At 32.0% G+C, this 16,135-nt stretch overlaps 1 protein-coding gene across 1 annotated transcript; it reads left to right on the top strand.

Annotated features, from left to right (window-relative positions):
• The first annotated feature begins 799 nt into the window (after positions 1-799).
• On the top strand, positions 800-7,758 carry LOC131850431 (aldehyde dehydrogenase 1A1-like). The gene is made up of 11 exons (XM_059200645.1): positions 800-875; positions 1,845-1,949; positions 2,424-2,691; positions 3,328-3,444; positions 3,797-3,984; positions 4,393-4,495; positions 5,134-5,318; positions 5,610-5,774; positions 6,183-6,340; positions 6,977-7,051; positions 7,495-7,758. The coding sequence occupies exons 1-11, from the start codon at positions 849-851 to the stop codon at positions 7,562-7,564; spliced, it is 1,461 nt and encodes a 486-aa protein (XP_059056628.1). The 5' UTR covers positions 800-848; the 3' UTR covers positions 7,565-7,758.
• The last annotated feature ends 8,377 nt before the right edge of the window (positions 7,759-16,135 follow it).

The following is a 16,135-nucleotide window of genomic DNA, read 5'->3' as shown; positions in this document are numbered from 1 at the left end:
CAACAGTCTATAACTTGCGGGTAGGTATTATTAGTAACGGGGACTTCAGACCTCGTGGCGAATATTCTGGAACTACCATTTAATACATTTAAAACTTTATCAGGGTTTATAAGTGATGAAAATAGTATGAACTATAGTATATTCATCATATAGTATATAGTAGGTCATCATTATTTATTGTCCAGGATCCTAACCGCGTGTTCCGGGGTGGTGTATTGTGAATTATGAATAAAATCCGGTAATCTATTGACTTGTTTATTATATTACTCAATTAATAATGACATACGTATTAATTTTACATATTGAGAGACTAAGTGGCAGACGTTTTCCTGCCACTCAGACTCTCAATTAATTAGTGCACTATTTAACGCTACGCATTATGATTGTTTATTTGTACTGCATCAATATACCTGCACTTTCATGAAATCTTCGTTACTTAGCTGAGTAACCAGATAAAAACCTACCTGTATACTCAATAAATTATTTGCATGGTGTTGTTTCTTGCTAGGTTTGTCATCTGATACTGTCGTACGAATTGGACGTTACGTTGACAAAAAATATATAAAAAGTTGATGTTCCTTGCTAAAATCTCGTATATGAATTTGAGTATATGTGAGGGTGTATACGAAATTCTTAGATTCATTGTGCAAAATCAGTTTTTATTAATTACATTACTAAAAACGCAAGTCATGGTGTTTTATCTTTTGCTGTGTCATAATTTTAGTATATATACTGTTTTGTCATGATGTATGCTTCAGTTCGAATTTTACTTATGGTGTATTTGTTCACTACGTACAACAACATTTTAAACACATTTGTGTCTATCGAATAGTGCTATAAACACTGAAATGGCTCCTTTAATTAAATATACAAAGGTAAGTAATTAGTATAGAAACAGTCAACTGATATATGTAGGTATAGATAGGTAGTCGTAGGTATAATATTTTCAAGGTCATATAATCACAACAAGTTATCAAAATATACAAAGATGTTTCTTTGTTTATTTTAAATGTTGTTATTATCTACTATATTAAATAATGGTTATATTTTTTCGACAATTGTGGCGATGGTTTACCATGCTACCTGGTAATGGGATTGAGTTTCACACAGTATACAAGCATTTATATATTTTATTTTATTACAACAAATGTAAGCCTCCACATGGAAGTATGTAAACATTATATAAAAAGTGTAACAACATGTGTAACTAGCAAAAGTTTGCGAGAAATTAATAATATGTCTGAAATTTTGTTATGCAGTCATATTTATTCTAAATCAAGATCTCGCGTCTGTTTATTATAACTATAGGAACATTGTTTCTATACGAATTACCTCGTAAACATGATAGTTATATAATTTAGATAGACGTAATCATTCATCTTAGTAACAAATTATCATTATAAATAAAAACTTGTTAACTTTATGTGTCGGAAAGGAATACATATTTTACAAAGGAGAGGATGTTTGTTAGACTGTTAGTAATGGGATTGAGGCATTTTTTGTATACTACGATGGTGGCAAACAGCCATATAGCTCATCTGATGGTAAACGGTTACCATAGCCAATGGTCTAATTGGCCTGAGTTCATACTCTGACCTTCACATTATTATAAATTAATTCTATCATCTTCCACTTGTGTCCCTTTCCAGCGTAAGCCATTCCGTATTAATCCATTAAATAAATATTAGGTAGCTTTATGTACACTTACGTTACTTCATAGTTGTTAGCGATATAATAATATTGATTTAGGAATGTGATATTTATAAACATGTAATTACAAGTAGGTAAATTATAATTATACTGTAAGAGATGTATGGATATATAAAGTAATATATTGTTTACAGCATTTTATCGACAACGAATGGGTGGATTCCAAGAGTGGAAAGACCTTTGAAACTCGAAATCCTGTGGATGGATCTGTTAATGCTAAAGTGTCTGAGGGTGATAAGGTGAGGGTTTAATCTAATATTTAATTTTTGTTGTATCATGGTCAGATGACAAATTGCAACATTTCATTATATAAGGTGCTACTAAATAAAGCTACTTATACACATAACGTTTATTGTTGTAAAAAAGAAATTTCTTGTCTTGGTAGTATTAAGCTATTTAAAAATATATATTATGTATACTATAACTTCTTCACTGTGCATACATCGGTCCTTATTTAGCTATTGAGTTACGAGTAGTTCACTGATCCTTTGTAGTAGACACTTATCCAAATATACTGCTACCAAAGCGGCAACATGTGTTTTAAGGGAAAATTTACACAAAACGGAATATTATGTTTATTGTATGAAAAAAGGACGTTAAGCATACGAAATTATTATGAGTAAGGTTTAGTTTTCTAATACTTTTTTAAAGCAGTGTATTACTTAATTTATAAATCAGATTATGAATGTTTAATATTATTTTTTTGGTGTTAGCTTGATATTGACGAGGCTGTAAAGGCAGCTCGCCGAGCATTCCACCGCAACTCGGAGTGGCGTCAACTGGATGCGTCACAGCGCGGTCAGATTCTTCAGAATTTTGCAACACTAGTGGAACGAGATGCAGATTATCTTAACCAATTAGAGACGCATGACAATGGCATGATCAAGCTCATGGCAAATATGATGTCAGATTTTGCTGTTAAGAGTATTAGATATATAGCCAGTCTTGCTGACAAAGTCCAGGGATATACAGTGCCGGCTGGTAATTTAATTTCATCTTTTATTATTTCAGAAAAAAAAAGTCTAACTATCATTATTAGAGACCGTAAAAAGTCCGTGGATACGTCAATCTTGCCTATTTCAGGAACCAAACAGCTTGCTTTATTAACTACGTTTCGGTTGTATAGGATGTTATTAGGCAGTGAAGTTACAGGAAATCTTAGTTTTCTGGAATGCCAACGTAAGAGTGGTATCACGGTTGTGACAGATACTGTGTGTCCGTAGTTCTGTTCATGTAGATATATAGGCAACGGTTACCGCTTTACATTAGATGGGATGGGATGATGGCTTATATGTCATTACAATAAAATATCATAGCGGTAGTAGAGGTATTGTTACCTGTCATTGTTGTAATGACTGCGCCACTAAACATTAACCAAATTTCGCTCGGTGCATTTAGAATCCAATGTGGAAGATGGTGAGTCAGACAGAAATATAACTTGACACACAAAGATGTTTTAGATGTCGACTAAAACTGAACTCATGTAAAATAGAATAGTAAAGTACTAGACTATGTATACACTCACTACATTGTTTATTTAGTATTTCTATTAGTAGTAATTCTTTTGCATTGCAAGAATTTAGTTAATTTGATATCTTATTTGTGTTTATTTTAAAGATGGCGATAATTTTTCTTATACACTAAAGCAACCAGTTGGAGTTTGTGGTCTTATCTTACCTTGGAATGGACCAATACTCATGTTTATCGGTAAAGTTGTAACTGCTCTAGCAGCTGGTAAGTAGTAATTGCTTTGTGCTTCGATTTTCTGAATATTTTTTTTTATAATAAGAGCAGGTATTCTGTAAAAATAACATTGAATTACTTACTGATTAATAAAAGGAGTATCAGAGTATAAAACTACTATCGTATTTTGAGCAGTGTTAAATATTAAAACAGCATTTCCTCAAGATTTTTTTTCATCTGCATGTCAGTTTTGTTTTATTTCCTGAGTATTTAACTGTTGAATTAGTTTTTTACATTTCTTATGTTAGTCACCATTTCTTATGTCACGCTGTGTTGGGACATCTAAAAGAAATTTGTTTATATTTAAGACCATCTTTGTTATTATATTATTTACGTTTAATAGGTTGCACCGTTGTCGTGAAGCCTGCTGAGCAGACACCTCTCACTGCCCTTGCTCTGGCTGCTCTTCTAAAAGAGGCTGGTGTACCAAAAGGAGTAGTTAACGTTGTCAATGGCTATGGAGAAACTGCTGGAGTTGCCCTTACACATCATCCTGACGTCGCTAAGATTTCTTTCACTGGATCTGTTGAGGTTCATCATCATTCTTATATATTTTCATTAGACCTTTACGACTATCCTGTTGTATGCTTTCTTGTTTAAGTGAATGTATATGGTTTTTAGTAAATGAATAATTGGATGAGCATTGCCACTTCATTTGTCTTTATTATAATTATTAAGAAGGTTCGTTGCCTAGTGATTTTCTACTGTGACTTACATTCAACACATTATGAACTCACACTTAGTCCGCATCAAAAAAAAACATTTTATATTTCTGACTTTCAGTACTCTGTCAATGTCTCTGGCTATTCCATCTCGAACAACAGTTTTTTTTTGTTATACTGTATATAATTTTATTGCAATCTTTATAATCAGAAAGCTTTGATGACGCTTGTTGAAAAACTTTTGGAACTGTTATTCATTATTACTTGATGTTTATAGGTAGGCAAGCTGATTCAACAGGCAGCTGGGGCCACTAATCTGAAACGAGTAACTCTTGAATTGGGCGGCAAGAGTCCTTTAGTTGTTATGGATGACGCGGACTGTAAGTATACCCACCTAGTTATGACTAATGTGTCTTACATAAACTAATTTTACAGCAAGGGTTCAACCATTAGTTACGTCACATGAATGTCATAATTGTGTCTCATAACTTAGTCCTTGTCACAGCTGGTCATATTTATGAGAATGTCACGTTTCTAGTGTAATGTCACAAATAATGCAATATTACATAGAAATTATTCAATTAAAACAGTTGTTACAAAATTAGTTTACTTAAATTTAAAATGTCTTTTTATATACATGACCAGCAATTCTGAACTGACGTCACGACACGAAATATATGACTCCTCCCACACTTTCAACCGCTTCCTACCCCTTAACGTATAACGTCATTTGTGAACGTCTTAAAAACAACTTACATACGACATAAAATTAGGGATAATATTAAAGCGGTTTTGGTGGGAGTACACCCGGGTGGTATCGGGCGCACTGAGAAATTTGCCCTGATTTCGCTATACACGAGGCAATTTGAAAAACGGTCCAGGCCACTGTCACACTGTTCATGTATTACCCCGGCTTTTAGTGTCGTGTGTAGGCTAATTAATAATACACAATGAGTTAGGTACCTATATATAGAATTTACTACATAGTATAGACAGTACGGTATACTTGTTATTTTAGTGAGTTTGGCAGTGCCAATCGCAGCAAGGGGAGTATTTGCTAATCAGGGTCAAGTGTGCGTAGCTGCATCGCGTCTGTATGTGCAGTCGAGTATCTATGATAAATTTGTCGAAGCAGCTGTCCAATATGCACAGCAGATTAAAGTAGGAGATCCTGCATTAGAGACCACACATCAAGGACCACAGGTAAGTTATATCTTTAAATTACAGCATAAGAAACATGGCACTTTAAGCATATGGAATGGCAACGCATAAGTGATTTTTCATGAAAGAATTTTAAACATGCATCCATCCTCTCGAACTTGATTATATCTGATATGTAAAGTACAATAAATACTAGATGTTAACAGCGACTCTGTCTGCTTCTTTTAGAGGTGAAATGCTTACAAATCCCAAATTAGTCTTGACAAACAGACAGATGGATACACCTTTATATTCGTTTCATAATTATTATTAACCACAGCAATATTTTCATAGATTGACGAATTGATGTTGAATAAAATTTTGGGATATATTGAGAAAGGCAAGAAGGAGGGAGCAAAACTTCTGACCGGTGGTAAGCGTATTGGGACCACAGGATACTTCATTGAGCCAACTGTGTTCGCTGATGTCAATGATGAGATGACAATTGCTAAAGAAGAAGTAAGTATATGTAATATGTAAAGCGTTTATAATTTTTTGCTTGGTGATACTTTCTCCGAACATTTTTTTTCAAGACGACTTTTTACAAAGTTCATGTGACTTTGTAAAAAAAGCTGACTGGCAGCTGAAATAGGTGGTAATCTCACCTATTTCAGCTGCCAGTCAGCTTGCTTCGTAAGCTGTGATTCGGTTGAACGGTCAAATAAAGCAATGAAATTACAGCATAAGAGGCATGATATCTTAGTCTTCTAACGTAATGTCCATAGTGCTATTCTGTTTATAAGGGACAGTTGGCACTTAATATCAGGAATATCGTCTTTTTTTGAATTTGTATGTTAATCTAGTTTCATAATAAAGTATACTACATGTGTAGAATATTATAAAACATATTTGATTCTCTCTACATAGATTTTCGGTCCAGTGCAGAGCATCATTAAATTTGATACGTTAGACGAGGTTATCGATCGTGCCAACAATACGACTTATGGACTCGCCGCTGGTATAATCACTACGAACCTAAATAACGCACTGCACTTCAGCAAACACGTCGAATCTGGTGTCGTTTGGTAATTATATTTGAATTGTGCTTACACTTGTAATATTTCTGTCAACATTCGGCAGTCTTTACTTTTGCTACATGGTTCAATCCGTTTTGGGTGTTCGCGTTTATAACGCGAACACCCAAAACGGATTCAAAATGCGGACCGATTTTACTCTGAACTTAAATCTACATTATATGGAACTCCATATAATTTTACTCTGAACTTAAATCTACATTATATGGAACTCATCTACTATAAATCTTTCTAATGTAGTACAGTCATTTCACCTGAACTTTCACTAACTAAATACTAGATACAGGAAGCAATAAATTAAGTACCAACATCTCATCAATACGAGTATTGGAATCAATATATTTTATTTAACATGTTATATAAATGTCTAAATTTACGTGAACTGATTTTGATATTTCTTTGACAAACTAAAGCTTCTCGCATGGTCGCATGTAATTTTAGGATCTGCCCAGTAGTCAGTTTTTTGGTGGTCTGTACACGGTATTATTATTGTGATTCGTTTCTACTTTGCTAAAAAGTATTTACGAATTACAATATTTTCTCACAAAGATTCAGATATCTGTACAAATTTAGATTAAATCAAGAATGAATGGAATATATGTATTCTAATGTGTTATTTTTTTCCAGGATAAATACTTACCTAATGGGCGGTATCCAAACTCCATTCGGTGGTTTTAAGGATTCCGGGCTTGGTCGCGAAAAGTAAGTAACTATATTACATGTCCATGCTTAAAATTATTTGTGACAATTAGAATATTTAATATTTCCTATAATAATAGCAAGGAAATAGTCTCATAACTCTCATATATTTTTATAAAGAGGAATTGTATTTTTTTTGGGGTATATGTATATTATTCCCAAGTGCTATGAAAAATGTGGAAAAAATATTCATTTTGAGTGCCTCCGCAGCGTGCACTGTGTAAACAGTTAAAGTTACGAATAAAAATATGTATTACTAATCATTGTCCTTCTAAAAAATGTCCATAGCAACTGCTTAGCATGGAATTAGAAAATTAGATATTAGGTATACATATTATAGCCTTGAGATATTATTATACAATAATGCTGTGGTCTATACTACAATAATAAGAGAGAGATAGAGAAAGATTGTAATTATAAATAAATAATTCACGGTTGTTTTTCAGTGGTATTCACGCTTTGGATCCATACTTAGAAGTAAAGACCGTGACCATATCTCTTCCCAAGAAACTGTAGCACTACAGGTGCATAGTATATTACTTTGAAGAATTAATAATGGTAATCGCGAATTCATCTATACATCATACGAAACATATATTTGAAATCACAGTTTAGTCGAGTATATGCAGTTCTTTTTCGAGCAGGATGTGCATTGAGTCATGACTCATGATTAGTTTTGATTTAACATTTAATGGAGTAAATTGACAAAAAAATGGTTTGAGATATATTATAATAAATATATAATTAAATGTAAAGCTTCATATTTAAATCAGTTTAAAAGAATATATAATTGCAACTAGGTTTATATACTCCAGTTAAATAGTCCAAGACTTAGGTCCTAATAGGTAATTTGTTTAGCTAGTATGTTTAGTTACGCTACTAATAAATAATGCGCGAAGTGTTAATTTGCGTGTTGTGATTCTATGTCTATGTTTTCAATCATTTGTAACAAAAAACTGAAAACTGTCAAATGTATTATTTTCATTAAATATTTTATAATTAACTATATTGTGTACCTACATATACAACTTTAATAATTTAACCTACATATAAAATTACAATTTTTAATAAAAATGATAAAAATATATTTGTGCATTATTATTATTTAGTTTTAGTCAAGTCATGCTGACTCATCAATGCTGGATCGAGTGAACAAATTTTAAAATATTAAATAGACGTCAAAGGACGGTTCAAAAGGTAAGAATATATAAAGAAATTGCGAGGGAAATAGTGAAAAAACACTATATTGTGCCATACAAACTGTTCCTAACCCTCAGAATGTGTACAGAAATAAATTTTCCGACTAGACATATTATATAACACTGAGGCGATAAAAAGTACGCCGGGTCAGTGGGCATATTTATAAAACATGATAACTTATTTATTTTTGGAAATAAAAGAGCAAGGGTAAATATAGTTAAGTTAAATGGGATGTTACGAAGTCCTAACATAAAACTTGTGTGTCATCGGTCGAGCTTCGTTAATCATGTTTAATCTGAATTATACACAATAGATCACTATTACTAGAGACCCTATTGTTGTATTGTTGACTATGTTTTGCACTAAAGATGTTGCCTACTGAAGTTTATTACTTTACCTAAACTTCGACTTAAAAATGTATTAGGATATGATTGTATAGTCAATTGTAGATATAAAGATACAGATTCACAGAAAGAGACAGTAAATATATAAACATAATATAATGAGTTAATACTAATATAGTAAGAGTACAGTGGGTATAGACCCACATATTTAATTTGGTTCTTGGTTTAAAAATATATGTATACAGTATTAAATTACTTTAATACATGAACCATAAAGATATAATCTATTTTAATAATACCATGACAGTTTAGAAATAGTTTATGGAAGGGTTCATATAGCCCTTTGTTCACAAGTTGATTTGGTAACGTCATACTTTAACCCAATATGGTCATAAAATGAACTAAACGGTTTTACGTATTTACAATTTCTCCATAAATCTTGGGCGATATTACAAAAAAAAATATATAATACCTATTTATAGAAGCTCAAGTTTTTACTTACTGAATTGATTGAGGTCTTACGTGGTCACTGGTCTTGTTGCATGAAGGCCGTCTCTGATGTCACTATTGTATGTTTTACTGAAGTCTATACCTATAGAAAATTATTTACGGTTCCTACGGTTAGCTTTCTGCTTAACGTCACCAGAGTTTTTGAAGCGTTTCGTTATTGAAATCGAACATTAATCACATGATCACCTGACATTGATTGATAATGGTTAGGTACGTGCCAATATACCCTCACCGAGATGTATACTGTGGCATATATTACCTTAAAGGCATGCAAATAATGCTTGTTATCAAGTTAATTGCAACAATATTATACAAAATCTTGAAAAGTTTCTAAAGCGAATTTAAATTTCAATAACACGTTTTATTTAATATCAGTATTATTTTCTTGTTCTCTTCTGTCTTATTGTTATTTTAGCGCTTAAACTGGTAAGTATATTGTACTTATATAGTTCCATATTTTTCGCGCCATTTATAAACATATCAAGTGGTATGGTATTATTCCCCATATCCTAATCCCTTTCTCGCGCACAGTATATCAACTGAGGTCGCCCGACTACCTCGTCTACTAACGTGAATGATGACATCTCGTCCCAACCGCTCCGCTTTAAATTAATTAATATAATATTTTGACATTAAAAATAAGTAACTTTGTGTGCGTGCCTTGTTAAACTTAGTTTTCAATGAGTGCAGCAGCTGTGCAAGAATACACCCGCTCTACAGTCGCAGGTACGTACTGTGTACCCCTTTATTTCATTCCATACAGTCCATTTACCTTACCCGCTACCCCCCTTTTCTCCACATATATCAAAAGCGAGTTTTAGTCACTGCCTAACGCCATAATATTTATTATTTATTTCGAATAACAAATTGTAATGTTTATTTAAAATATTTAAAAATTACGAGTGAATATCATTTTTAATCTTTATTGTTTTTTATTGGGCAACTATTTTCAAAACATTATATCACATTAAGATAACTCGTCTGATTAGGTATGTTATAATCGGTGTGATGGACAAAAATTGCACGATAAGCGTAATAATATTTATTTTTGTAAGACACAAATGTTATTAGTATGCCTACGATTTTTATTATGTACATCGTACACACACTACTTGCCATTGAAATGCCACATACAATAACACATTATGAGTCAATAGCTCAGAGAGTTCCGTACGATGTATGCATTGGAAACCTGTTAGATGGAGAAATTGTATTCACATTTGTTAGCTTATCGAGAATTCGCGACGGAATGGCTTACAATACGCAAATACCTGAAAACTTACTACCCATTTGAGTACGTCGGTTAAGCTTATACAAGCAAAACGTTACTGTTCGTACTATGTTAGTTTAGCTCGGTCTAGTTCGGCTAAATCCAGTTACGTCGGTATTACAGTAACTTCTATTTTTTGTCAAATCCTTCAACTGAATTGTAGTAGCAACCATCAATTATTGATTTACAGTAGCTGTAACAAAGTTATTATCGAATGAAAATAATCTTATATTTAAGTATGAAGTATTTTGGGAGTAATTTTCCAAATCAACTGATTGAAACTTTCATTGTTATTTTGTGTAAATCCTCCAACACACCGCTCCAAAAGCTCATCCTTACTCAGGTCTTCATAAATTGGTTTCATTGCAGTCAAAACACCATCTGGTAATGGAGTATATTGGTGTTTGAACGATGAGAGAGTACCTGATGCTGATGCTCGCTGCCAGGTGCACCACGTGTCTGGATCTTCAGGACACGTGCTGTTTGTCATCTGGCACGTGCTGTTTGTCATCGCCTTTTAATTTTTTTGCCGACGTACTCGTGAAAGAATTATCATCTACATCAGGATTTTTTGGATTAAACGATTGTTTCCTATTCTTAGGTCTATCTTTTCTACGAACACCTTCCGTTATCTGGGTTCTAGACACTTTAAACGGCATTTTTTATTGAATAAAATTCACAACAAACACTTATAACCTCAAAATAAACTTCGTAGTTTAACGAGAAATCACCAAATGAAATATTTTCCAGTAGTTTACCTTATATAAAGAAAAAAAGGGACAAGAATTACGGCTAACAATAGATGAGCTGCAGCTGCGTTTTACCTACTGCGCCCTCAGCCTATACCTGACCTCGACCGTCCACCTTTTCAAGGCTGTATCTCCGAAATTATTAGTCGGATCAACTTGAAAATTTAGGACAATATTCTAGAGATGTTATAGAATTTAATAAGATTTTTTTAAACCGTGAAACCTATGTAACCCCTCAACGAGGAGTTCTAAAAACAAAGTTACGCAAACCTCTCCAGGTTTCTTATTTGTTAAACACGTAATGTAAAGTTCTACGTGTAAAGCTATAATAAATATGCATAGTTATGGTCTCAGATTCGAACTACGAATAATTAATAAAGAAACGGGTATATCCCATTCCTGCACACTTAATTTGCCAAACTTCACCCTACTTCAATTCTTCCTCAAATATATGATACTGCCTATCATTTTATAAATATAAGAGACCTAACTTTAAGAGATAGCTTCTCTTAAAGTTAGGAAACTGCAGAGACCTGGCTTCTAAAATTTAACTACTCACAAACAAAGATCATTATTTAGTTTGTAAACTTATGTTGTTGAGCTGTTTTCTATATAATATAATATTCAACACATACATATATAACATACTGTTTTCTTAATAGAAATAAATATTATTATCATTACATAAAAATAATCTCAATATATTTGCCACGGTCAAGCGGACGAAGTTAAAATAACGTGACGTAAAATAGGCATATGAAAATGTGGTATAATGCGTAGCTAATGAATATCCAGAACAATTTTGGATTAAACTGTAATTAAAACTACTATGATGTAATTTAGTATTTTACACTCTAGTCAGCTAAAACATTATTATAAATTGAGGTGATTTTCCCTGTGGGGTAATAAACAACATACATTAAAAATCATAGGCATATTGTGTGACCGTCACAGGGTCGTCGTTAATCCTGTTTGCAGAGTTTGATAGTAAAAAGCTGTGTACATGTAATTTTAATATACAAAAATATACTCATGATAACTGGCGTACTAGGGCTCAAAGATTTCAAATTTCATTTGAAGGCACTTAATCATGTCAGCAGGGGAAGGACATCGTTATTAATGGGGACTATTTCTATCCCATTGCTAGCTACTATTGGTATGTCAGTTTGATCTATACGCGGAAACCAGAGTGATATATTATGGTGAATTCCCTATGATGGCCTGATCTGATATTATATTCGTCCTTTTAACTTACTTTCACTGAAAGCCTATCAGTGTGTGCCACTTTAGTACAGACGGCATCACCATGCTTCCCTTTGATTTTCTGTCTGATTTCAACGGGTATCGATATTACAGCTCGAGATTTATACCCTAGGGATGTCTTGAGACTAAAATTGTATACGTCATATACTAAAAACTATATAAGTTGTTCTTCAGCAATTCCAGAAGTTCTTTCGCGTACTGCACCCGACCAAATTTTCATCCTTCATTCGACGAAACAGTAAGGGCCAGCTGCGGCCAACAACATTAGAATAAATCGAAAAAAGGGTTCACTATTCTATCATTATTATAAAAAAATCATGCCACTGATACCAGATTGATTATGTACGAAAAAAGCAAAAGTGTTTTGAAACAGTTATCGAAGGTACAGTTGAATTAACCATCTCCAATTTTGGCAATTAGTAAAAATAAATCTATATAATTGAAGAAGATAATCCTTCAGAGACTTATAAAATGTAAGAATTTAAGACTGGCAAATAAACTCCACCTTGCTCTCTCACTTAATTGAAAATGGTAACTGTTCGTCTTTTACGGATATATGAATCACAGACAGCACAAAATTTATTGCCCGATGCCCGTGTTGCATCTCATCCGTTGGCATTCCTGGTGGAGGTAAAACTTTGTACGATTGAAGTTGAATTTATGCAAAATTATTCAAAATCATCAGTGTTTTAAGTTCTTAACATACTTCCAAAACGTATTTTGTGTATTGAAAATACAAAATATGTCCTTAAAAATATTTCAATGCTAAATGCTTTTCTAAAAATGGTTATATACAAAATGACTTCTTACTACTACTAGTACTTACTACTCAATTTGAATATCATTATATAAATATACTAAATTAGTCTTTGAAACGGTGATTATAAAGAAAATCTAGAGAGAAATGGAGACAAGCCGTTTAAACTCTTAATCTAATTTACGTAGGAGTTAATATTATGTTTGTATGGTAATGGCAAATCATAAATCTTAACTTTGGGGATTGAAACTTTTCCAGATAGCACTTAAATAAATTAGAGTTATGTAGGCCACAAAGTTTAACTGTACTTATGTATTAACAAACAATGAATCTTTGTTCAATATGTTTAAGTTACCTATAGATAGATACTGATATTACATTTGAACTGTAATGGCAATGTTAATACTCTCTTTAGATAGATAGTGATTTAAAATTTTGTAATACATTATTATATTGTAACATGTTTACATTCCGTAACAAAATAAAACTTTATAAATTCCTCAGTGTTTCACACAAGATGTGTCTTTGCGTATATTAAAATTTATAGTATTAAAACTCATAAAGCCATAATGACTATTTTATTGTTTTAGAGTTCTGTTTCAATAAATATTTATGAAGCTATAGAAAAATATAGATAGTAAAAATTGTAATATTGGCATAGCTTACATAGAAATTAAAGTGATTTTTTTACCACATACATCGAATATTTAAAAACAGAAACATTGAATACCTACCCCTCGCTATGCAATGTTTACATCTAAAAATATATACTGAATGCTTAAAATCATGTCGAGTGTATGCGATAAAAGTTCTCAGTAACACTTACTGTAGATAATTAAAAAAATAGTTATATGCCTTTAATTAATGGTAGAATCTAATGTAGTATCAACAATATTATAGATTAAATTCCTTAGTTGAGAGGATATTACAAAAGGAGAAACAAAAACAAAAAAAAATATAAACCTATGATTTATTCATTTCTACCAATATTGTATCTAACATCAGATAGATTAGTATGCTCCAACCATGTAGGTTGGAGCATTACTAGTATTGGACCTATAGAGCTTCGGCTTATATCTGTTTCAGAAATGTTTACTGAAATAACCTATAACACTTTGTACAAAGTCGTTTATAACTAACACTTACTAATTTACCCCGCAAACGTTAAAAAGCTGTGTCCAATTTGAAAAGTAAGATATTCTGCTACACGGGTATGTTAGTGTAAAGTAAGAAATAGCAACGCATGAAGGACGAAGGTTTCTATGGGAGTCACAACATATTTTATAATTTCCGTGTTGCTGTTCATGTCGCTTACTTAAAGAATGTTCTGCCCAGAAACAATAATTTGTGAAGGATGACTTCAAGAAAACATACATTCGTCAGACTAGGAATTCTCTAGTACAATAACCCCATATTTCACTTGGTAGTACGCAAATAGACATTTCATTTTACTGCATGTAAATTATATGACAGTTAGGTCCTTTTATGAGTAAGTCTTATTGTTATTAGTAAGTACTTATTGATATAGAGTTAGTTGTCAAGCGATAGTAATTCGAAATCCAGTGATAGTATTCAGAAAACTGAAAACTTTTCCAAAGAAGTGAATATTTGAAAATAATTTTGGTCAAGGTTATTTAATTTCATACATATTCTGTTAGACTTTCAGCTTGAAAAGACCTTTACAGCTGACCATGTAATTACCTAAAATAATATAATATTTTGTTATTAGTATTATTAATTATGATAATCTCTCAAAATAAGGGTTTCCAACAATTATGTAATTAAATTCGTTTCCGTTCAACAGCGACCCCATTTATTTATGTTCGTATGTAAAAGAGCTCGGTCTAAGCTTAAACAGATAAACTCTTTCCTGGAATGAGAGTTACTAGGATTACACACAAAATTATAATGTATTCAGTGTAATAGCTACGCACTGAAAAGTTTTTGCTGAATGCAAAACTTATTTTCATGTTTATAATTGATGTTAAAAATTATAATTTCTTACAAAATGCAAATATTTTCTTAGACCAGCGTAAAAATGTGATTATATTATTTATAGTAATAATGTCTATTTTTATACTGGTGCACGATTAAGCGTATAGTATAATAGTATTTTCTAGACTATTATCCTATATTATAGAGATTCTAGCTGAAATTGTATGGACAAAAGATGTCTTTGCGTTATATACTGGAGTAGATAACTTTTCATTAGATATTACAAATTATAGTATATAATTAATAGATATTATATAATTAAATATTATTTAATCACGTTGTTCAAATAATATATAATAAATATAAGGGTATATAAAAAAGAGCAAATTTAGCCAGTAATATTATTTGATTACTCAGCATGGTATTTGTGTCAACTTTAAGGTAACAAAAGGATAGTTTGTGAGCTCTATCGTTATTCTATATTAGAAACCTTTTTGACAACAGACTTTCGTCCCTTAGGGACGGACGTTTTCCTACCTTTTATACGATAATACAAATATTTTGATTCTAGATCACGTCGTCGACTTGTCGATGTTTGATCAATTTTACAATTCTTTTCTTTTTCTTTTTCTACTGGCACATTTTTTATAGCAATTACATATCAATGTAAATTATTTAAAGCAAAAATTACTAAATTACGCAACATAAATCTTATTCTGAAAAAAAAAATAGCATATAGGATTGTTTCACTGATTATGCGAATCCTTGAGTTCATTTGTACGTTTTCTGGATCTATTTATCAAAACAAATTGTCTACGAACGTTTAAACAAAGAAATATAGAGACGAACTTTGATTGCAGTACCAGCAGTACCTACTGATATAAGGCAAGCTAATAACTCATCGGAAATAGAGAGGAGGGATCTTTATTTTCTTCACAAGTTATTATGAGTGTACAATACATTACAGTTATATATAGTTAGTACCTATTGCGTTTTTCGTATCTGACGTTGTCCTTTCATATAGACTGGTTACAATGTGCTTACCAAGTACCTTTAGTT

Source organism: Achroia grisella, unplaced genomic scaffold, assembly GCF_030625045.1.
Source record: "Achroia grisella isolate CSIRO2021 unplaced genomic scaffold, CSIRO_AGI_Agris_v1 utg770, whole genome shotgun sequence".
Taxonomy (NCBI): domain Eukaryota; kingdom Metazoa; phylum Arthropoda; class Insecta; order Lepidoptera; family Pyralidae; genus Achroia; species Achroia grisella.
This window is presented reverse-complemented; position numbering and strand designations above follow the sequence as displayed.